Source organism: Balaenoptera borealis (genome assembly GCF_965194805.1).
Source record: "Balaenoptera borealis genome assembly, chromosome: 9".
In the NCBI taxonomy this organism is placed as follows: domain Eukaryota; kingdom Metazoa; phylum Chordata; class Mammalia; order Artiodactyla; family Balaenopteridae; genus Balaenoptera; species Balaenoptera borealis.
The window spans coordinates 27,500,854-27,523,425 of record NC_138873.1 but is presented as its reverse complement, the minus strand read 5'-3'; the positions used below and the strand labels follow the sequence as shown (position 1 = coordinate 27,523,425).

General features: G+C 40.0%; 2 protein-coding genes across 10 annotated transcripts in view; one reads left to right on the top strand and one right to left on the bottom strand.

Annotated features, from left to right (window-relative positions):
- PDE7B (phosphodiesterase 7B) overlaps positions 1 to 11,506 on the top strand; it is a gene marked incomplete at its 3' end in the record, with an annotated part of 635,832 nt that extends 624,326 nt beyond the window's left edge. For all 3 annotated transcript variants that reach the window (XM_082405720.1, XM_082405722.1, XM_082405721.1), the window contains 3 exons: positions 1,010 to 1,106; positions 5,971 to 6,051; positions 11,268 to 11,506. In XM_082405720.1, the coding sequence (XP_082261846.1) occupies positions 1,010 to 1,106; positions 5,971 to 6,051; positions 11,268 to 11,506 (417 nt within the window). The remainder of the gene's footprint in view (positions 1 to 1,009; positions 1,107 to 5,970; positions 6,052 to 11,267) is intronic.
- The window catches only part of MTFR2 (mitochondrial fission regulator 2), a gene marked incomplete at its 3' end in the record, with an annotated part of 99,765 nt that overhangs the window by 26,380 nt on the left and 50,813 nt on the right, over positions 1 to 22,572 (bottom strand). Inside the window, exon 8 of one of the 7 annotated variants that reach the window (XM_082405724.1) lies at positions 11,720 to 11,914. The exons of 4 other annotated variants lie outside the window; for them this stretch is intronic. In XM_082405724.1, the coding sequence (XP_082261850.1) occupies positions 11,720 to 11,914 (195 nt within the window). Of the gene's footprint in view, positions 1 to 11,719; positions 11,915 to 14,342; positions 14,446 to 21,428; positions 22,571 to 22,572 lie in introns of those variants that run through there. 2 more of the 7 variants (XM_082405726.1, XM_082405728.1) reach the window with 2 other exon arrangements.

Sequence of the window (22,572 nt, the reverse complement as noted above, 5' to 3'; positions counted from 1 at the left end):
TGAGTGCCACAGACGCCTGATTTTAGAGACTCAAGCCTAGTTGTGAGTAGCTGAAAGATTTGGCCTGGACACTTGCATTTCAAAAGGAAAGCTTGCTAACATACACGAATCCCTCAAGGGCGGAACCTGGAGGGGACTTCTGCCCCTGACCTACTCCAACATGTACTGGTGTCCCCATTCACCAGGAAATAAAGAACCAACCAGGTTCGCGACTTAATATGATTCAGGCTCTCCCAGACCCCAGCACTGCTAGCAGTTCTATGATCCCAAAGAACTCGGTCAAAACCAACAGACCTTGCTGATGGACGGGCATGCCACCAGAAGCCCATCTGGGCAGTGGGCTCTTGGCAGTTGGTAGTTAAGGGGGAGAATTTACTTCTCTGGAAATCCAAGGAAACCCTCCCAGGGTCAGCATCTCTGACAAAAGCTGGTATCCCAGATGCAGAACAGTGTGAGCAAAGCCAAGAAGGCCCAGATTTATCTCTGCAAACCAAACACTCCTAGGCTTGATATGACTTAGCTCCCTGGCTGGCAGTCTGAGCTTGTTCACACTCACAGACACGGGCATATAAATGCAAACACAAATAATTTAATGTATGGAGTCGGTCAATGTGGCCACTGTGAGAGTGAGGTCCCAGTGATCTCACTTGAGCCTGGCTGGGGCCCCTGCGGCCTCCCTGCCCACACCACAAGGAGTGGAACAGCAGAAGGAGCCAGGCCACGGCTTTCCTTGGCCTGCCTGCCCCACGTCTCCTCCAGGCAGCTCTGTGTCCTTGGACGATGGCTCTTCTCTCCTTCTCACTGCTATAAAGTGGGAGTTCTGAATGAAGGTTTTGTGCGGTGATGAATAAGTGCTGTTTCCTGAAGAGGCACGTCAGGGAAGCCTCTATGAATACAGGCCTGGTACCATGAGGCCGACCAGCAGGTCTGATGGCCCCTTGGGCTTGGGGTGCATTTGCTGCTCAAAGATCATCCTCTGACCATCTCTCCCTGCCCTGTCATTTCTCAGATTGCCTTGAAGTGCGCTGACATTTGCAATCCTTGTAGAATCTGGGAAATGAGCAAGCAGTGGAGTGAAAGGGTCTGTGAAGAATTCTACAGGCAAGGTTAGTAGTGATCCGACAGCTGATTTTTCATTGCCCCTTCTCCTTTCAGGCATTTATCCTAATAAAACAGGAAATGGATCATCTATCATGACATTTGTTCTTTCATCAACTCTTATTATCCCAGCCTTTCTCTTTAACCCTCTTGCGAACTATCCAGCCCTTTTCTGGAAATAATTTGAAAATATTAATAAATAACACTGATTTACCATGGAAACAGGTAATAATGAGGTACAGTAAAAATGAGCAAAAGGGGGATATGTATATATAATTTGTTAACGGTTTTTCTCTGTGGATATAAGAATGTGCAGGACTGTTTGATTTTTACTCTGACCTTCATTTTTATGAGCTGAGCACAGCCTAAAGGCTAAATGCCATTTGGGATCAATGTTTTCCACTCTGACAGAAGGACTTAGACTTTTTTTGTATTCCTTTCCCTCACTTTCTTAAATAAAGTGAATAATGAAGTAGAGCACAGCTGGCCAGTGTTCATCCTCTCAAATATATACAGTGAAAAGACAAGTGGCCCCAAGTTAGGGTATAAATTTTAAGAGATTAACCTCATTCAGAAGTAAAGCAATGAATTAACAGCAGGATCTTGATGTTGGGTGGGATCTTGGCCTTTAAACACAGCTTGTTTCTTCAGGCCCGGTTTCAGTGCTCAGGATGTTTTTTCAGGCACAACAGTGCCCTGATGTTAGTGACAGGATCAGGTCTGAGAGGCTGAGAACAAATAAAGCGTGAAGTGTCCCACATACCAGTTCTGTGGGGAGGTCAAGTAGCAACAGTGAGCCTTTTGGAGAAGCCTCCGTAGAAAGATGTGTCAGTGACACTGAGATGGTCCCAAAGACAGAAGACAAAGCAGAACGGATAGGGTTCATGTGGGACCAGAAGGCTCTGCTCCCCATCTCTTTCCTTTGAGTAAAAGCACTCATGGAGCTCCCTCTCTATGTACTTTCACTTCAAATGAGTGTGACTGGTTAGAAAACAAAAGGACAGTTCTAGTTGCCCATGATATAAAATCTCCACTGAGAGAAAAACAAAAGGCAATATGATGAACTTAGAGCAAGGAGGTTTCGGGTTAGATAAGATAAATACTTTCTTTACTATAAGATACAGAAAATATTGAAATAACATAGCGAGAAAAGGGCTAGGATCTTCATCCTTGATCAAGCAATGATTCTATTCTGTCCCTCTTGGTTTTGACTCAGTCATGCATTCTTGTTGGCACTGATTGGAGTTTAACCCTTTCATTTGCTTATCTTGGACCCTATTTGGATTATGAGCAACTTGGGGCCGGGACCATGTCCCTTGGGCAGATGGTAAGGCCCACAGAGCTGGTGAGTCGAAGTTGTTAACTAAGTGGAGTCAATGGGATCTACCAATAAAGGTAATCTGTAAGATGTCTTGGCAAAAACTTGTCCTCATAACAATATGCATGCGCAGCATTATAAGATAGAACAACCTAGAATATTTGTAACTCTGATCACTAAAGGTGAGCTTTCAAACACTTTGCTCTAGCATGTTTCCTAGCAGAGAAAGGAGAATACAGAGGGCATGTCGGGTCCTTTTTATTTAATAGCCTTATGGTCTAGCAGAAGTTCAGCTTATTTAAGAGGAGACCAGACTCTCTGGTTATCCAAACTTCTTGTCCTCCATACTGAATTATTTTTTTAGAAATTCTATAAAGCACCATTTGTATCATTCTGATTAATCTTCTTCTGGCTTTCAGTTTAGGATTTGGGCTTCCATAGACTGCTAACAGCCCCAGCCAAAGTATCTTTAATGATTTGTGATGTTGAACAAAGGAAAAACCCTAAAATCAAGGTCAGGGACAGAAGGGGAAAGGAAGATGAGATCCCATGAATTAGGAAGACAGTGTTAAATTCTCAGAACAGACATTAGGATTCAAACATCATTCACCCTCTTCCCCTCAGTGCCTTAAAAATGTAGAATTTCTGTCCTATTGTAACTGCAGATTGGTATTTCTCAATGAACCAAGATTCCCAGAAGTTTTCATTGAACATCTGCTTCCAGCCTTGTCTAATCCTCAGCAAAGCTGTGATTTTCCTATGTGCAAAGACCCACTGGGGGTGTCATGAAGGAGGCAAAGAATTATATAGTTAATGTTTCATAAGCTCAAAATACTAACCAGTAGAGTTCCTGGAGGAGAGAAACTCCAATTTTCCTCTTTGTATTCTCTACATTGATTAACAAAGTGTCTGAAATATGCAGTGCCTTGTAAATATATGTTGAAATAAGTGAATGACTAAATGATCCAATTGGAAGACCTCTTATGGTAGAGGTCACAGGAGAAGACCTAGTGCTGAGGATGGCAGAATCTGAGCTGGGTATTCAAGGATGTGTAGTGACTGCACTTTCCAATAGGATAAACGCGAGGCACATGTAGCTAGTTAAATTTAAATTAATTAGATTAAATAAAATGGAAAATTTAGTTCCTCAGTTTTCTTGATCTGATTTCAAGGGGCTACTATAGTGGGCAGTGCAGAGAACATTTCCATCATTGCAGACAGTCCCAGTGGTCTAGATAGAGAGGAGTAGAAATGGACAGAAGCACTGCGGACCATCCCCCTGCCCCATAGACCAGCTTGGTCCCATAGAAGGTAAGAATATGAGGATCTGTTGAGGCCCCTGTACACCAGGCTAAAAGTAGAGAACATGGCAATGGGAGTCATCTTAGAAAGTACAGTTAGGGCAACATGTATAATTGAAGCAGAAGACATACTAAAGAAACTAGCTAAGAAGCAAAAAATTGGAATGAGTTATTAAGAAACCAGATAAAGAAAATGTGGTGTATGTATACAATGGAATACTACTCAGCCATAAAAAAGAATGAAATTTTGCCATTTGCAACAACATGGATAGACCTGGAGGGTGTTATTCTTAGTGAAATAAGTCAGACAAAGAGAGACAAATACTGTATGTTTTCACTTATCTGTAGAATCTAAAAAATAAAACGAATGAATGTAACAAAACAGAAACAGACTCACAGATACAGAGAACAAACTAGAGGCTACCAGTGGGGAGAGGGAAGGGGGAGGGACAAGATAGAGATAGGGTATTAAGAGGTACAAACTTCTAGGTATAAAATAAGTAAGGTACAAGGATGTGGCACTTCCCTAGTGGTCCAGTGGTTAAGACTCCGTGCTTCCACTGCAGGGGGCGCAGGTTTGATCCCTGGTCAGGGAACTAAGATCCCACATGCCGTGTGGCCAAAAAAAACAACAAAATAAAGATAAATATTAAATTTTTTTAAAAAGGTACAAGGATGTAATGTACAGCACAGGGAATATAGCCAATATTTTATAATAACTTTAAATGAAGTATAATCTATAAAAATATTGAACCACTATGTTGTACAGCTAAAACGAATATAATATTGTAAATCAACTATTCTTCAATTAAAAAAAAAAGAAAGAAAGAAACCAGACTAGAGTCAGGCAGAGTGAAAGTAGGGAAAATAGATGTTTCAACAGAGGAATAAACAGGATTTGCTTCCTCAATACAGAGGGTAGAGGGAAGGAAAAATCAAAGACAACTCCTCCAAAGTGTCAGACTTAACTGAAAAATCACTATTAACAGAACTATGGAGGTGAGGAGTAAAACCAACTTTAGGAGAATTCATTTTAATATTAAATGGTGCCATGCCCTGCCCTCAGAAGGCTATTATCATCTGACTTCCCTGAACTCCTCAGTTAAGCCAAAGGGAGTTCCTCACATCAGTTTTGAGAATCACGAGGGCCCAAGAGACCATGGGAGCCATGGCTACAGTCTTAGAGAAAATGACGGAAAAGTGGCATCTCAAAAGATCCTAGCTCAATGGTTAAGTGCAGACCCTCTGAAGCCAGACTTTCTGGGTTGGAATCCAGGTTCCCCTCTTCACTGGCAGAAGGACCTTAGGTCAACATACTTCCCTATGCTTCATCTCAATTTCTGCATCTGTAAAATGGGGGTTATAGTGAGGTTGTTATGAGGATTAAATTAATTAAATAGGTAAAATGCTTAGAACGTGCCTGACACACAGTAAGCATGATATAAATGTTATGTGTTTCTCTCCTCTAGTTTAGAGGAGTGCACTCACAACTGTGAACTCAGCTAATGTTTCTGAGACCCAGCTTCTGTACTGATTAACCAGATTGTTTTTCCCAACGAAATAATTATGCACAATTTTTCACCTTCAGGAACAATTGATAAAATACTTTGATAAAGCTTTGCATGATGTATTTCTCTTTTGATCTAGCTGATGGAGACATTAAAAAGAAAGATCATCCTGAGCTTTATACTTTCTTTAACCTTCATTTACACTAAGTAAAACTCTAAGGAGTCAGAATGAAAGATACCAGACCCTTATTTTGGATTAATTTTGTAGCTACAGAGATGCTCTTCAAATGAGATATTTCTACTTCCTCTTCCCGATTTCCTGCCTACTAATTATTCCCGGTTGTTCAGGTGAAACCAGATGAGGGTCAGGCAGAGTGAAAGGAGGGGAAAAGCATAAAACCTGTTTTCTTAATCTGCCACTTAAAACCAGAACTTCCATCTCATATTAGGAAATTGGCCATTCGTTTTCTTGTTTTTACAGATTTTTGTTCAAAAGTTTATTCTAATCCCAGAGCATACCTGCTTACAATGAGCCTATTGTAAATGATCGTCGATACTCTGATATTTTAAATTTTCGCAGAAGCTACCAGAGCAGAGCAGAGCCAGTTGTTGCTAAAGGGTTCCTAGTGATAAGGCAGGGAACAGTAATTCCCAGATAACTTCTTCCAACTAGATCATTAAAACTATCAACACTCATTCTTATAGGTTCTTGATTACCAATGTGTTTCTTCTTTTTTCTTCTTAGGTGACCTTGAACAGAAATTTGAACTGGAAATCAGTCCTCTTTGCAATCAACAGAAAGATTCAATCCCTAGTATACAAATTGGTGAGTCGAATTCAATTTTAATTTTAAATGAATAGTTTCAGCACCTCTGCTAAGAGTCACTAAGAAGATCTACACACAGCTTTCTCAAGATCCAAACTAGAGGTTTAATCAATGGCCCTTTGAATGGCTGAGTCCAAATGAACACTCTAGTCATGACTAATTACCAACTGAGATGAAAAATAGGGTAAAGGCTTTGTTATAGACCCTTAATAACTAACCTGTATTAACTTTGTAGTTCAGAATTGAATCAAAACCAAATGAGTACAGTAAAGTAACAAGAATCACCTATTGGCTGCTGAGGATCGGATTAGCTCACACTCTCTTTAGGACATGAAGGGTGGGAAGTCTGCAGCTCAGGATCCTTCCAATTTGGTCATTACCCTTCATCCTCAATGCTCAATACTAGGGGCTTGGTCCCAGGGCCCAGGCCCCACCAGCCATGTGACATGGGATCCCATGCTTCTCTAGTCTTCACTTCAAAATGGATTTTAAGTCTCATTCTCTTAGGACCACACTCTCAAGTGTCAATTGCAATAAACTGTTAAACGGTGATATTAATGCCTCTAAAATAATTGTTTGTCTCTATCACTCCTTGAAACACTCTACCAATTCCATCTACGTTTAAAGCAAGTCTTTCTTTTCCTTGCAGTTCCCTCCAATTAAAACCAAACTCAGTTGATGGACACTTAGGTTGCTTCCATGTCCTGGCTATTGTAAATAGAGCTGCAATGAACATTGTGGTACATGACTCTTTTTGAATTATGGTTTTCTCAGGGTATATGGCCAGTAGTGGGATTGCTGGGTCATATGGTAGTTCTATTTTTAGTATTTTAAGGAACCTCCATACTGTTCTCCATAGTGGCTGTATCAATTTACATTCCCACCAACAGTGCAAGAGGGTTCCCTTTTCTCCACAGCCTCTCCAGCATTTATTGTTTGTAGATTTTTTGATGATGGCCATCTGACCGGTGTGAGATGATATCTCATTGTAGTTTTGATTTGCATTTCTCTAATGATTAGTGATGTTGAGCATTCTTTCATGTGTTTGTTGGCAATCTGTATATCTTCTTTGGAGAAATGTCTATTTAGGTCTTCTGCCCATTTTTGGATTGGGTGGTTTGTTTTTTTGATACTGAGCTGCATGAGCTGCTTGTATATTTTGGAGATTAATCCTTTGTCAGTTGCTTCATTTACAAATATTTTCTCCCATTCTGAGGGTTGTCTTTTCGTCTTGTTTGTAGTTTCCTTTGCTGTGCAAAAGCTTTTAAGTTTCATTAGGTCCCATTTGTTTATTTTTGTTTTTATATCCATTTCTCTAGGAGGTGGGTCAAAAAGGATCTTGCTGTGATTTATGTCATGGAGTGTTCTTCCTATGTTTTCCTCTAAAAGTTTTATAGTGTCTGGCCTTACATTTAGGTCTTTAATCCATTTTGAGTTTATTTTTGTATACAGTGTTGGGGAGTGTTCTAATTTCATTCTTTTACATGTAGCTATCCAGTTTTCCCAGCACCACTTATTGAAGAGGCTGTCTTTTCTCCATTGTATATTCTTGCCTCCTTTATCAAAGATAAGGTGACCATATGTGTGTGGGTTTATCTCTGGGCTTTATATCCTGTTCCATTGGTCTATATTTCTGTTTTTGTGCCAGTACCATACTGTCTTGATTACTGTATCTTTGTAGTATAGTCTGAAGTCCGGGAGCCTGATTCCTCCAGCTCTGTTTTTCTTTCTCAACATTGCTTTGGCTATTCGGGGTCTTTTGTGTTTCCATACAAATTGTAAAATTTTTTGTTCTAGTTCTGTGAAAAATGCCATTGATAGTTTGACAGGGATTCCATTGAATCTGTAGATTGCTTTGGGTAATATAAAAAAATAAATAAATGAAATAGATAACTAATAAGAACCTGCTGTATAAAAAATAAATAAATAAAATGTTAAAAATAAAAACATGTTGCCACATAAGTGAAATACAGCAGTTAAAGGCTGCATGTTAATTTCAAGATTTGTTAGAGCAGAGATAATAAACTTAAAAAAAAAAAAAAAAAACTCAGAACTTTAACTCTTTTACTTATAAACTATGGCCCTGACATGTACCAGTTCATGTTTTTCACCAGTTCCCACAGACCTCAGACAGCTTAACACATTCAGCTTAAACCTCTGCAAGCTCAAGGCTTAATGCCTGGAGATTGGGAGCGAAAGGGGCACCTGAAAACATCAGTTGAAAATTGAGAAAACCAGAGCCAGTTAGAATGATATGCTTCCAATTACTGAGTGTCAAATTGAATCCACAGTCCCACGAAAGAGTCACAAAGTCAACCTAAGGAAATAGGAACAAAATCTATCTAGTTTAAAAAATTTGAAGGGAATATACAAATGTTAAAATTGATGTGTTGGAACTCTGAGATTATTGGTGATCTTTTTTTTTTCCAAATTGCCCTTAATATTGTTACGTTCTTTTTACGATTAAACCGATTCCTCCACCTTAAAAAGGGAGAGGGGTGTTGTTATAAAAAATAAAACCCTGCAAGAAACCAGAGCAGATGAAGCTACAGAACTGCAGGGGAGGGGGAAGGGCATCAACATCAACAGAAATGCAGCCTCATCCTCTTTGGATCCAATGCCCTAACAAGTTGGAAATTCTGCAGATGTGATTCAAAAGGAATAGACCCTGAACCAAAATCCTAATCCTGGGACCCAGCTTGTTAAATTCTGGCCAGAAAGAAATTTGCCAGGCACCTGTTAAAGACATTTTGAGCCCCCAGAGAAAAGCATTCACATTATTAAGCACACAACCTAGATTTTCAAGACAGACTTGATTTCAGAGATTCTATTCTCTTGTTGTCATGAGAACACACTTATTTTGTCAGATCATATGTCCTGATTTTCAGCTCAGGAAAATGTGGTTACCATAGATACCTGTTTTTAAAATGGGATGGGGATTGAGTGAAAAGGAAAATCCCATGGATGCTACACCAGCACACCAATAAAGAGAAAGAGGTGATTGATAATAAAACAACCCTTAGTAGATAAATCTTTCGGTCTCTGTTCCACATCTCCCAGCTCTGTAGATTCAAGGCTGGGAGGTGTGGTGTGCAGAGGTAGATCAGGCTAAACTGGAGAAACCCAAATAGATCAACAGAATCTAATGGGAACTGTGGGCTCCAGGCTCCCAGACAAAGATTTTTCCAGTGGGTGCTAAATAATGCAGCTAGTTCCTCTGTTCTGATTCCCCTGGGACTGAAAATGTCCCCTCTCTTTTTCCTTTCCCAGTCCACAGTGAGGATTTCCTGAGTGCCATCTCAGGCTTAGACCTGATTTTCTGTTTAAGTAATTCATATTTACCCAAGTGAGACAGGGATTTAATATCCACCCCCCCACCCATATTCCTCCCCTCTCCCCATCAAACTCTACATTTTAAAAAGAAGGCATTAAATCAAATGAATCTCTAATTGGTGCAGCCTATAGAAAGATGAGGAGAAAGAGGCTTTCCTTCAATCCCTGTGTACTCCGAAGCCATCATTTCTCCCCTGCCCCACTCCCACCACTCCAGGAAGACAATATCCCGGCAAAGTCAGGCTCTACATCGCTTGAATAGAAGCGGGAGGTTTGCACAAATGCACAAGGAACCTATGGGGCAGGCTCCCAAATCTGATCGCGCAGAAGCCTTTCTTCATGTGAAAAACTGCCTCATGGAGTTTCTTCAGACTTTAAAATCACTCTTCTATCTCCTATAAGAGGTCTTTATATCTGACGAGTAGAAATACAGAGGTGTAATTCCAGAGTAATTTCAGGAAGAAAATGAGTTGATTTTTAAGTACTGGATTTTTAAATGCGGGATTTGTAACTTTTTTTTATCCTTAAGGTAAACCTCATAAATATTCACAACTTAAACTTTAGAATAGTATAATATTGCACACTATCTTTTTAGATACCTAATATCTAATCTCTCTTGAGATGAAAGATATCAAAATTAGATATGGAGATTGTGAAGGAGGTGAAGAAAATTCCAGAATAGCAAGCAAGAACATTCCAAAATGAAATCCTTGCTTGCTGACTCCCTGTATAACCTTATCAAGATGTAGACAGTAAGTCACTGGCTTAACCTTCCTCCTCAGGTTCACATAATCTAAAATAATCTTATACTATTTAAATCATATTTCACATCTGATGAGATGGTGCAGGCATGTACAATAACATTTTGCTTTGCTGCATTCTTTTTTCATCTCTATAGCATCCTCAAAGGCCAAGTATCTGCTGTTCATCCAATAAAAGGATAATCGAATCAAGCCTTATAATTCACATGCCTGTAAACATACAGGGTTAGTTGTTGGAAGATTTCGTTAGCTGAAAAACACTTGCCTTTTCTCCCCATACCTACATTTCAGGGAAATACAATAAAACCTAAATATATCCAAATTTGTGATGAGTCCAGTTATTCCAGCCTAGACTGGAAGTTATCTTTGCTTTAATAAATCATGTTTAATATGGAAAGCACATTAACAGTGAAACATGGTTAGAAAGCAACAAGTCTAAAATAATTAAGAGAACAGACATGCAAACAAAGAAGTCTCATATCAATCCATCTTATCTAGTCATTCAAGCAGAACTTTTATGCAGGTAAAAATCTGTATTGAAGACGAATGAACTTTTATTACCTACACCTAGTTGTTTAACATAATTGAAAGTAAGACAAAACTGTGAAACGATAATCCTGAAAAAATATCCTACGGGGTAGATGTATGAATTCTTCAGATGGTCTAAATCAACAAGGTGCCCCTCCCTGGTATCATTTGCTCTCTCCTCCCCTCCCCCACCCACCCTCCTTAGTTCTAGCACAAACTTTTTTTTACTTTTTTCTTTATATGTCTTCCCCCTTCTTCAAATAATAATAGCCAATATTTATTGAGTGTTTTTTATGTGCCAGGAGCTTTCTAAGCATCTTCACATGTGTTAAGTCATTTCATTGTCATAACAACCCTATGGGTTTGGTATCCTTCTTAACGCCTTTCTACAGCTGCAGAAACTGAGGCACTGAGAGGTTAGATGCCAAGCCCAAGGTGACATATCCTATGCTTCGACACTGGGGGCAGGGACCACATCTTGGTGGCCTTCTTACCCACGGGCCCAGTCCATCGTGGGCCCAGTCATGTTTGTTAGGGAGGAAGAAGTAGGTCTTACTGCCCTGCTGGTGATGAGATTGGCCTTGCCTGTTCCAGGTTTCATGACCTACATCGTGGAGCCCCTCTTCCGTGAATGGGCCCGTTTCACAGGACACAGCGCCCTGTCTGAGAGCATGCTAAGCCACCTGGCGCACAACAAAGCCCAGTGGAAGAGGCTGTTGCCCAACCAGCACAGAAGCAGCAGCGGTGGCGGTGGCAGCGGCGGCCCAGACCACGCCGGCCCAGGGATGGCCCAGGCTGAGGAGCAGACCGTGACCGAAGGCGACGCCCCATAGTGCCAGCCAGGCCTGCCCCCTGCTCTGCACACTGAGAATGCCAGCCTCCTCGCGCAGAGGCCTCTGGGAGGGCAGATGCTCTGAGGGGCTCTTGCCGGTAAACCCAGCCCCTCTCTGGGTGTCGTCCTGGGGCTCTTTGGAACGCCACCCTCCTCCCACTCACCTGCCTCCCTCCTTTTTCCAAGTGTACAGAAGCCATCCGTCACCTCAGCATTAGCTGCCGAAATAAGCAACTCCATTCCGCCATGAGGGAGCTGATTCCAGGGGCCGGCTTGGCCCTCGAGGTGAAGACTGGGGAGTAAGAAAGAGGTGCTCCTGCCGTGGGCCCCTCGGGTCCTGGGTCACACTGAGACAGGCGGCACTTCCTAAGTCCAGAGCATTTTTAGCATTGGCCGTTGGACTGCTGATCTGCATGACAAAAACACCAGCATATTTGGAACTCCAAGGATATTGGTTTCAAGTGCAAGAGCACAAATGAGAGCGTGAGAGAAAGTACCTTCTATTTTAATAATAATTATTATTATAAAAATAATAATAAATCTTTTTAACTTTTCTATCTTATGCACTAGACAATGGATCTAAAACTATGGGCAAACATTACTCAATGTACCCAAACTCGAACAGAGGGTTCACTGTTTTCTTACGGACTTTATGCCACTTTGGGTCAGAGATTTGGCATCTTCTCAATTAAGAAACCACGTTTCCTATCCGATCCAAGGGGAAGGTGCTGTACAGTTCATTCCTTTGCACCATTTGCCAATCTGTCTTTTATCGATAACTCAGATTCAGTGACATGTTTATATCCACACCTGTACATTCTCTGTAAATATCAAGCGCTACTGATTCCCATGCCAAAATACATGAGTATTATGGGACTGCTACCTGTATAAACAATGGCACTGTGAACAGAATACTGTTAGTTTTAATACAAGAGAATGCATTTGTAAATATGGTATAGAGTTTATTAATATACTGTTGTTTGCAGATAAAGGCCTTAACTTTAAACATCTTTCATCTTCTGAAAGCTGCCCAACTTAAATCCCCACAGATGTCCTTCTGAACTGCCTTCCCATGTCCATCTTTATGCTTTCCAGCTAAGGTCACAAAGCAAAACTGAATAAAGTCTTTGAGGAAATATTTTGGAAACTTCACACGCATTCCACTTGAGACCATAGTGTTTAATCTGTGGCACCAAGCATTGTTTCCTCAGATGAACAAGACCCTTCAGCAAGCCTGAAGTCACTTTCAACACAGCAATGTTGCACTCTTTTAACAAGCCAGCTGATAAGCTTGTGTTTATACGACTCTTGTCATGGACATGGCAGTGTGTCAGCCTCGCGGGACACATAGCAGGTCTCACAAACCTTCCGTGACCCTGTCATCTATCCATCAGGGACTTCCCTGCTCCCCTAGCACACTGTCGTCTGTTCTGGCTACAGTACCAAAGCATCTTTGGTTTATGGTTGGCGTGCATTTCTTTGGTTTATGGTTGGCGTGCATTTCTTTGGTGTCAATAGTAACTGGATTTTCCTTTTTCCTTCATTTCATGTGAACAACTACGCAACTGTTTAGCAGACGTTAACATAATTTAAGGATAGAAAATATTTCAGTTGTCTGATTGATAGAATTTACCTTCCTGGGCAGGTTTTTGTTGCCATTTTTTCTGCATATACTTGGCCGGAAAATCAATTTGTTACAGCATTCTTCTCTAGTCAGCTAAACTCTGTGCATTGAACCTTTTCTTTAGAAGTTCTAGCATAACTAATGTTAGATGAAAATTGGCAATGCTCCCTTTCTTTTTACCTTAAACAATGTGGTAGTGGGAGAATGATACTATGATTGTTTCTGCCACTATCAAGGTGTTTCGCAAGCTGATAGAACGTCAGCTAACTAACTAACTCTCATTTCCTAAGTGCAACTCTTTTTTTTTTTTCTTTCCTCCTAACGTACAAGTGAAATGTTAGAAACTTGACTGGATTGTATTAAGTTCCTGCAGAAAGACCGAGGCTTTCAGAATAAAGGTTTAGAGGAAATTTGGAAAGTTGGTTGTACTTTCACTAAAGCAGAAGAGATTGTCAGATGGTACTAAAGAAAGTGTGAAAACTTCATGAAATGGGTGGATGATAAGTTGAAATTATTGATATGGGTAAGAGAGGAAGTTGTGAAAACTTAACACTAACTTTGGGTTTTTTCCTGTAATAACTATGAACTGACACATGATTTTTTATTGCTTTAATACTCTGAAGCTCTCAGCTTGGTGAAGCCCCAAAAGAGAAAGTATTGAATGTATTTCTGCTTCCAAACCTCGCTTATTTTGGTTTGGTTTGGGCTTTTGAGTAGTCTCTGTTTTTAATGTACATGAGATCAAATCAAGGAAAGCAATTACTGGGGAAGATACAGTAGAGATAAGAAAGAAGATGCTACTTTAGCTAATGGAGCCTCTACTTTGAGTTTAGGAAATGGACTTTGTTTAAACTATATTTATATAATAATTTAAATAAATAAGACTGGACGCGGTTTTAGTAGTTCCAAATTTATAGGACAAAAGTGTATTAGGTCTTGAAGAAGAGCTCACAGAGAAAACTACCAAATATCTTAACAGTTAAGCCTATGAAGCAGCTACTAGTACAATAAAAATTTGAAGTAAAATGAGATGTGATGCATAAACTAGATACATTTGTCTCCTTCTTGCAACCATCTGGAGATTTCTTGAGTTTCTCATTTTTTGACAAAAAAAAAAAAAAGAAAAAGAATATGAAAACTCTTTTTTTTTCCTGCCTACTGGTGGCTCTCTAGCAATATTTCAATAGAAGGTGTCAGTGTCCAATTACTAGTTAAGACACAGCTGTTGGATCATCCGTGGACTTTATCTTCACATTCTTTTTCTCTTAGTCCCTGGACCATCACGAGCTGACTTCCCGAGTTTAATTCCTTCAGTGCTTGAGAAGAAAGGAATCAAAAAGCTATTTTTAGTAAGTGAAAGCTAAAGTTAAAATCAAATTAAGAGAGAGACTAGCTATCACTGCCAGGCCTGATAGGCAAAGCCTTTTTCTTTTTACAGCACCTGTGAACAGTCAGAACCTTGTTCCTGGAACGCTGACCTCCCCATAACTCCCTGCTAGGCTGAGTGAAAATCCTGCTCTGTTTCTACCTGCCTAAGGCTTCCCGCAATGGGACGTGGAGCGTGTCCTGCAAAGCTGTCACCAGGTAGTGCTTCCTACAAGCCACAGACTTGTTTTGTAACCTTTTCTGATGTTGAATCAGATCTGCTCACTGATTTGAACATTGGTTATGAGCTTGTAGCTCACTGTATTTCTTATGCTTTGCTCTTTTACGCAAACCCTTACAATTGTGTTGTTTTGTGTACACACGTGAGGTTTGGGGAAAAAAAAAAAACACACCTTGTGAGTTTTTGCTCAAAATGTGGCCGAAATATCCATTGGCATGTCTAGATAAACAATTAAAAATAAAGATAATTTCTTAAAAATACTGCAATATGAAAATATTCTGATTCTCACCAGGTAACATGTTACCAGCCAACCAATCAGATTCAAGGTCAAGGTCAAGAGCACAGATGCAGCCGTGGTCCACGGGACTCATTCCACCAGGGGCTGCAGAAACAGCCATGTCCATGAAGCCATCATTTGCCAGTTAGTACCAAGATAGGGAAAAAGGGCCACCATTCAGCTCTGCATTTCCCCTGAGTCCTGATATTCTTCTGACCCACATTTGTCAAATTCATAGATGAATGAGAATGAGGTACAATGTTTTAGGTTGGGGAAACATAGTGGACTTACTTGTGAAAACTATGGTCTTGCATTTCAGGATTGGAAGCCAGCAAGAACAATAGAACAGTTCAGTCAGGACAACTGAGTGTCTAAATCTATCTGGAAATAGAGGAGAAAAAAAAAAAAACCCACCACCCATGGTTCCCAGAAACAGTCTTGTATCTTTACATAGTGTCCTCATATTCATTTTGTTAAGATTTGTATTCAGAATCTCACTGGTTCCCTAATGCTTCCCAATGTCTGAATGCAAAGTCACTTTTTTCATTTGTCCACACTCCATATCATCCAATCAAAATCAAAAGTGGGACCCCAGTGGTTTCCCAAGTAAAGGTCAGACATGACTTTCAAATGTACCCAGGAACCTAGCAGACACATCGTCAAATAGGCCAAGCCTATGTAAGCAATTGAATTTAAATCAATGAATTTTTTTTTAAAGAAAAATCTTTTATTGCAATAAATACAGTATATGCTGTTTCATACCCAAGAAGCAAAATAGAGCTATTTATTCGTATTTATATTTAAAGTATATTTTTAAAGAATAGTTCAATTGGCAAATTTTTATTATACAATCTTAAATATTAAAAATGACAGAAGAAAATATCTTAAATGTGAAAGTCTACGTGGTGCCAATAAGCAAAATATTTTGTAGTGTCCTTTAATCTGTTTTGTGTGTATGTGTGTGTGTGTGTGTGAATTTCCATAATACAGAAAAACACTGGCATTCGTTCTTCTCTTTGGTAATGTATGTTCATGTGTGTAAAACTGTAAATTTCAACAAACAATATTTGTTGCTTTCAGTCTCTCACAAAAGATCTTTTTATTTACATGTAGAAACGTAAGCAAGTAAGTGTATTTGTACAAGCTGTTTTGCTATGTCACACAGTCAAAAATTTGGAAAACAGAATTCACTAAAAAGAAATTTCCGTTTGACAATTGTTAACTCCTGTAGAATCTTATGAGACCATGGTCTTTCAAGTCAAGGGTCTATATTCGTTTCAGCTTACTGCAACATTGCTTGATTTAAACTTCGTCATGATTGCAATATTGGTCACTGCCATAAAGTAGGAAATTCAAGGGAAAAAATAATCTATTGTGTAAAAGGCATTGACCTAGGATTGTTAACACACACATGAACTATACAGGGATAAGTAAAAGCAAATGCCATCTGGGCAGTCAGAGTGATTCCATAACTGTGTAACCTTACCCCAATGAAAAACAGGATTGGAAAAATTAGGACTATCACAACCAAAGTCAGTAACCTTGTGAGATCAGCAAGCCACAAATGCCTTTTCCGCATTGGAAATTGGAATAATGTAAATCAACAAATATTGATTGAGGATCTACTATGTGCCAGAGGTTGCACTAGATACTTGGGATATAAAAAGACCCAATCCCTCCAGAGCGTTCAGACTTGTGTCAGAGATTGGCATTACCAGTGAACTCTTCTTAGAGATTTCATGAGGACATCTGTGAGGGCTTACCTCCTGGAGAACAACGTAATATAGTGCAGATAAGATGTAGAGACAAAAGTGGTCCCAATCTTGGTTCTGTCACTAACATATTCTGTGATTTCAGGCAAGTTACCGAACCTCTACCAAATTATTTCTAGACAATAATGGTTTTTTTATGGTTTGGGTGTTGTTTCTGGTTTTGTTACGGCAATTAAAAGAGATTGCATACAAAAAGCACCTAGCACTCTCGTACGTGGTAGGCTTTTCAGAGACGCAAGTTCCCTCCTCTTAAATTATAAGACGCTTTACAAATAGCCATTCACACGTGGTAAGAATGTGGAGAATATATGGAGAATAATGTAGTAAAGAGATGCTAGTGATCTTACACTGGGAAGACAAACTCATTTTTATATATTTTTTTAAAACAGATTGATTAGTTTATGTACTCATTTATTGGCAAGATTGGGTAAAAAGATTACCCAATGAAAACTCTTGCCTCAGCTACAGCCTACTTTTCTGTTTAGTCCTCTATATTCTAGAATAGAAGATAGTGTATCTTTCGTTACCAGTCTTGTCAGAAATTTCTGTGAAGGAAACAGCTCCTAAGAACAAAATAAGAGTCACTTATCTCCCTTGCATCTATGCCACCAAAGCCCCAAATCCAGCTGGTGATAGCTCTGGTCCTCTGCGTCAGTCCCCAAAAAGTTTGCTGGGCTTTCACAGGCTCTGCAGGAGCCGGCACGGGCTGGTGCTTCCAGGATACACTTGGTTCACTCATTCACACATCTCCAAATGTGTTCTCAGCTAAAGCTTACTGCCTGCCCTAGAGCAGGACGGAAAGCAGAGGCATTTCCTAACGATGTGTCGGAGGAGGGAGAAGACTCTGTCCTGCCTCCGTGGGAATGTAATAGACAAACATTTGAATAATGACTAAATGAGCTTTTAGCTGTGAAACAGTCCATGATTTTTTTTAAGTAAACCAGAGAGATTATTAGGCAAATTTTAAGTTTTAGCTGATATGGTTTGCAGATGCATGATTGCCTTGCTTAGTCATCTAAGCAACCGTGTATTTTTTATTTCAATTGCCTGAAATACTTTAAATTCTAGTATTGCAAGTGCTGATTTAATCTCCAATAATTTTTTCCTTTTAAGGAAGTGGTACGGTAGAGTTTCAAAAGTGAAGGCTTTGGAGTCAGACAGACCAGAATTCAAATCCCTCATTATCACATGCTGTTTAACCTCAGGCAGTCAGTTTAACTTCTCTGTGCCTCCATTTCCATAGGTATAAATCTAGAGGAACACCTACCTCCCAGGGCAGTGTGAGGTCAAAATTAGAGGACATAGATAAACATATAGCATGGTTTCTAGCAGAAAGAGGGTACTCAGCAAATATAAATTCTTACATCATTTAAAGAACAAAAATCTACAAAGTGGGAGTTGGGATATGACTTTTGCTTTCTCTAGGTTGTACTTTTTTGTGCAAAAGAAAACACAAGACCCATTAATAGACATTCAGTGTGATTATATTTACAGGTGACCAGTTTGACTATAAAACAATCCTTATAATATGGACAAAATATTGTAAAAAATGATTATAGAGGAAGACAGTGTCCCTAGGGTACTAAGGATACACTAATAAGACCAGGGACAAATAAGGAACTGTCTTTTCTGACTGTAAAGTAAGTACTCCTCAGCCCAACCAGAGAGAACCAGTCTGTCAAGCCTTTCCTAGAGGTAATGATAATACAACCTGGTTATTTAGTTAACAAACAAAACTTGATACCCTGTCAAGTTTTTCATGAATTCAATTTATATCCTATAAATTCTATCCATAGAAATTTCCAGTGGCCCTTCCTCTTGTAATACTAGATTCTGGCCACTGACAGCAGAGGTGGAGAATCCAGGGGAGTCTCTGTAAATAGATGATCCTAAAATAGATTCTCTTCTCCCAAACTATGCTTGATAATGCATATGCTAAAAGATGTTAAGTATTCCTTGAAAAAAAATGGCTTCATAGCCAAAGATATTTGAGAAACAACGGATGAAACGCCGAGGCTCCTCTCCCGCGTGCTTCCCTGAACCTCCCATACGCCAATGCACAGCTCCAAGAAGACAATATAAATGATAATGTTTGGATCTAATTTTGGTTTCATATCACGAAGGATTCCTTGACCACAACCCACAATGATCTCCCCGTTTATCATTTGCTTTAGTTTTGTCAGTGATTATTAGTTATTTATTATTGATACGTGTGTGTATTTTCTGCCCAGCTTGAGACTTAATATAACATTGTGGTTAACTTGCTTGAGTTTGTGGCTTGAATTTACCACTTACTAGGTGTCTGACCTTGGGCAAGTTTCCAAACTTTTTGTGCCTCCGTTTCTTTATCAGTAAAATGATGATGATAAAAAATACCTATTTCATAGAGTTTCTGAAGATTGAAAGATTTCATGCATATAAAGCACTTGGGACAGTGCCTGGCACACAGAAAGCAGTTAAGTATTAGCAAAACCCAACATCTCCCTCGCCCCCTGATCTCCAAGTTCCTTGATAACAGGAATAACTGTCCTTTTTAATATATTCTCCACAGTGTAGTACAGAAAGTACAAAACAAGTGTTTCTTAAATGAAAAAACATATTTTTGACTGATAAATTGAAAATCATATCAGAACAATATGTTAACATTTAAATCCAAACCAACAAGTTCCTATTGGAGCAATAAATGTCCCGATATTTGAATGCAGATGTTTTTTGATTCTGCTGATTTCTATCCGGTAGACTTGCTTTGTTTCTAGGAACATGATTTAGGAAGACAACAGGTTTTCTCCTCCCAGTTTATGAGCCTACTCTTCTGAGTGGTGAGGGCAAAGCTAATTCCCCTGAAAAAACTTGATGCCCAAAGATTTCTAGTTTTTTTCTATCCAAATAGAAAAAAACCTACAGAAAGACCACTAAATTGCTTCCTTTGCAGAGCTAATAAAAGTCCCCTGTTGTAATACACAATCCAAGAAAAGACAGAGATAAATCCCAACCCTCATCTTTACAAAGGAACATGAGAGCAGCAGATGAATCTCCTATTTTATCTTTGTTTCAAGCACTTGCAATCACACATAACAAATAACTGACTCCTGCTCTTTTTTTTCCCCGGAAGCAACTACATGTGCATTTTTTAAGTTGTCAGCAAAGTATGCCTAAGGGATCAAAATGAAGGGTCACTTCTTGGGGTTATTTATCCCTTTCCACTTCCCGCTGTTATATTTTTGTTTGGACCTTTCTAACCAGAGAGTCAGAGTTGACATTTCAATGGACTTTCATCCACACTTGAAGAAAAATAACATAAATGAAAACAAAATACCAACAGTATCACATACTAGCATAAGTGAGAAATATATTCTAGAATTACAGACGAATTTTCAAGTGCTAACCTGACTGATTTGGGGAAGAACAAAAAGTTCTGATAGATCTTCCAATTCTCAGGTTATATAACATGATGTGAAATAGTTCTTAGATGCTTCTACTGACTTTAGTTACTAAAAATGTATCAATCATCCCACTAAAAGTTTACCAAAACATACCTTTTTGCAACTGAAGCTTTCTTGATCTTAAACTCTAATGGGAAGGCTATTTTTTTTTCACTCTGATCAACTATCACTTTAACAGCAGGTTTCCAGTTCTTAGCATGATTGAGGGAACATTTAACTCTACCAACCACCTACATAAGAGGCAGGCAGGGGGCTTCCCTGATGGCGCAGTGGTTGAGAATCTGCCTGCTAATGCAGGGGACACGGGTTCGAGCCCTGGTCTGGGAAGATCCCACATGCCGCGGAGCAACTAGGCCCGTGAGCCACAACTACTGAGCCTGCGCGTCTGGAGCTTGTGCTCCGCAACGAGAGGCCACAACAATGAGAGGCCCACGCACCACGATGAAGAGTGGCCCCCGCTCGCCGCAACTAGAGAAAGCCCTCGCACAGAAATGAAGACCCAACACAGCCAAAAATAAATAAATAAATAAATAAATAAATCACCTTACTTAAAAAAAAAAAAAGGCAGGCAGGCAAAGGCCATTGCCCTGATGGTGATGGTTCAGCCTCTGAACCATCACCATCACACAGTGAATCCCGGAGGCCCCAGTACCAGCCTCTGAGCAAGATGAGATGAGAAGAGCCTCCAATGGGGGAAGCAGCCCACAGAGCAAGGGCTGTGTGCGGGCCTCAGTCTGCGGAGAGTTTGGGTCTGTGCGAGTGTCATGGAAAATTGCCTTGGGATTAAGGGGGAAGGGGAGGACACCTGACTTGAATATGTTAATAAAGTTTTATTGGGGCCAGAAAACAAAGCACGGAGCAAGCAATGACTGGACATAGTCCTTGTTTCTTCCTTGTCATATTTAGAGCTGTTTTAGGGACACAAATTTTTTACACGTGGTTGGCAAAGGCCCTGACCACATGTCAAGTATATCATTCAACTTTGTCCATATAAAACAAATCACTTGTAAAAAGTGATCTTTGAGGCTTAATTTCGTTTTAGAAACAATAATAATAGAGTCTATTTTGCAGCTTTGGAGTGAGAATTAGAACTAATGTACTCGGAGTGCTTTGCACACTATTTTGTATACTATTGCCACTTAGTAGCTTTTATCAACTAAAAACACTGCTGGAGCTATGTTCCGTTTGCTGCAAGAGGTTATTCAATTCTTCTAACTCAAATGAGGCTGTCGATGGAGACATGAGGCAAGGAGGAGAAATGGCAAGGGGAGTGAGCTTGTATTGATTTTTCTTTAACATGTGAAGGAAAATAAGCATTTAAGGAATAACCAAGCAGAAACAAAATTACTACTCCCCTGCTGTATCAGGGTCCTAGGGCTGCTGTAGCAAATTACCACAAGCCGGGTGGCTTAATACAACAGAAATTTATTCTCTCACAGATCCGGAGGCCGAAGCCTGAAACCAATATGTTGTCGGAGGCTGCTCCCTCTAAAGGCTCCAGAAAAGAATCCTTTCTTGCCTCTGCTAGCTTCTGGTGGTTTCCAGGTGTTCCTTGGGAAACCAGTCATGAGATCAGGATCCACCCTAACCTAGTCTGACCTCATCTTAACCAATTACGTCTACAAGACCTTATTTCCAAGGAAGGTCACATTCTGAGGTTCTAGGTGGACATGAACGTTGTGGGGAAGGGGGCTACTGCTCAGCCTTGACACTCCTCACCCATCCACCCTGTGCTTTGCCTCCCACGGCCTCATCCCCACCACACACACACACACACACACACACACACACACACACACACACACAGCGCCTACACGTCTTCCACATTTCCCCTGAGTGAGGCTACTGGGACAGATTGCTTCAGGTTTGAGATATGGTTGTTTTTGCATATTTGGGGGGAAAGTCTGGAGAAGTCTTAACAGGAAGGAGGATCGAAAGCACATCTTTGTTTCTTTCTCCTATATTCTTCCCTTACTAACTCAGATCTGTCTTAGAAAAAAAAAAAAAAAAGTCTTGAAAATCCCTCTAGCATCTGCCATCTGGAGATGACAATGTGAGTCTTATTCCACATTTCAGCTTCTTCACTCTGATCATCATTAATGTTCCAGATACTCCAATCTATTTATTCATTTATTCTTTTGGAAGCAAAGCAATTTGATGTAAGGACAGATCCAGGAGCGTTGGCCACAGGAGCGGGTAGCTTCAGGACATGGAGGAGAAAGTTAATGTAGATAAGAAACAAAAAGGACCTGGTGGCAGATGAGTTAGCGACTTGGTAACAAAATTGTGACACACAGGATGATGGCAGGACTTGGGGTGAGAAGCCTGGGACCTCTCCAGTAACT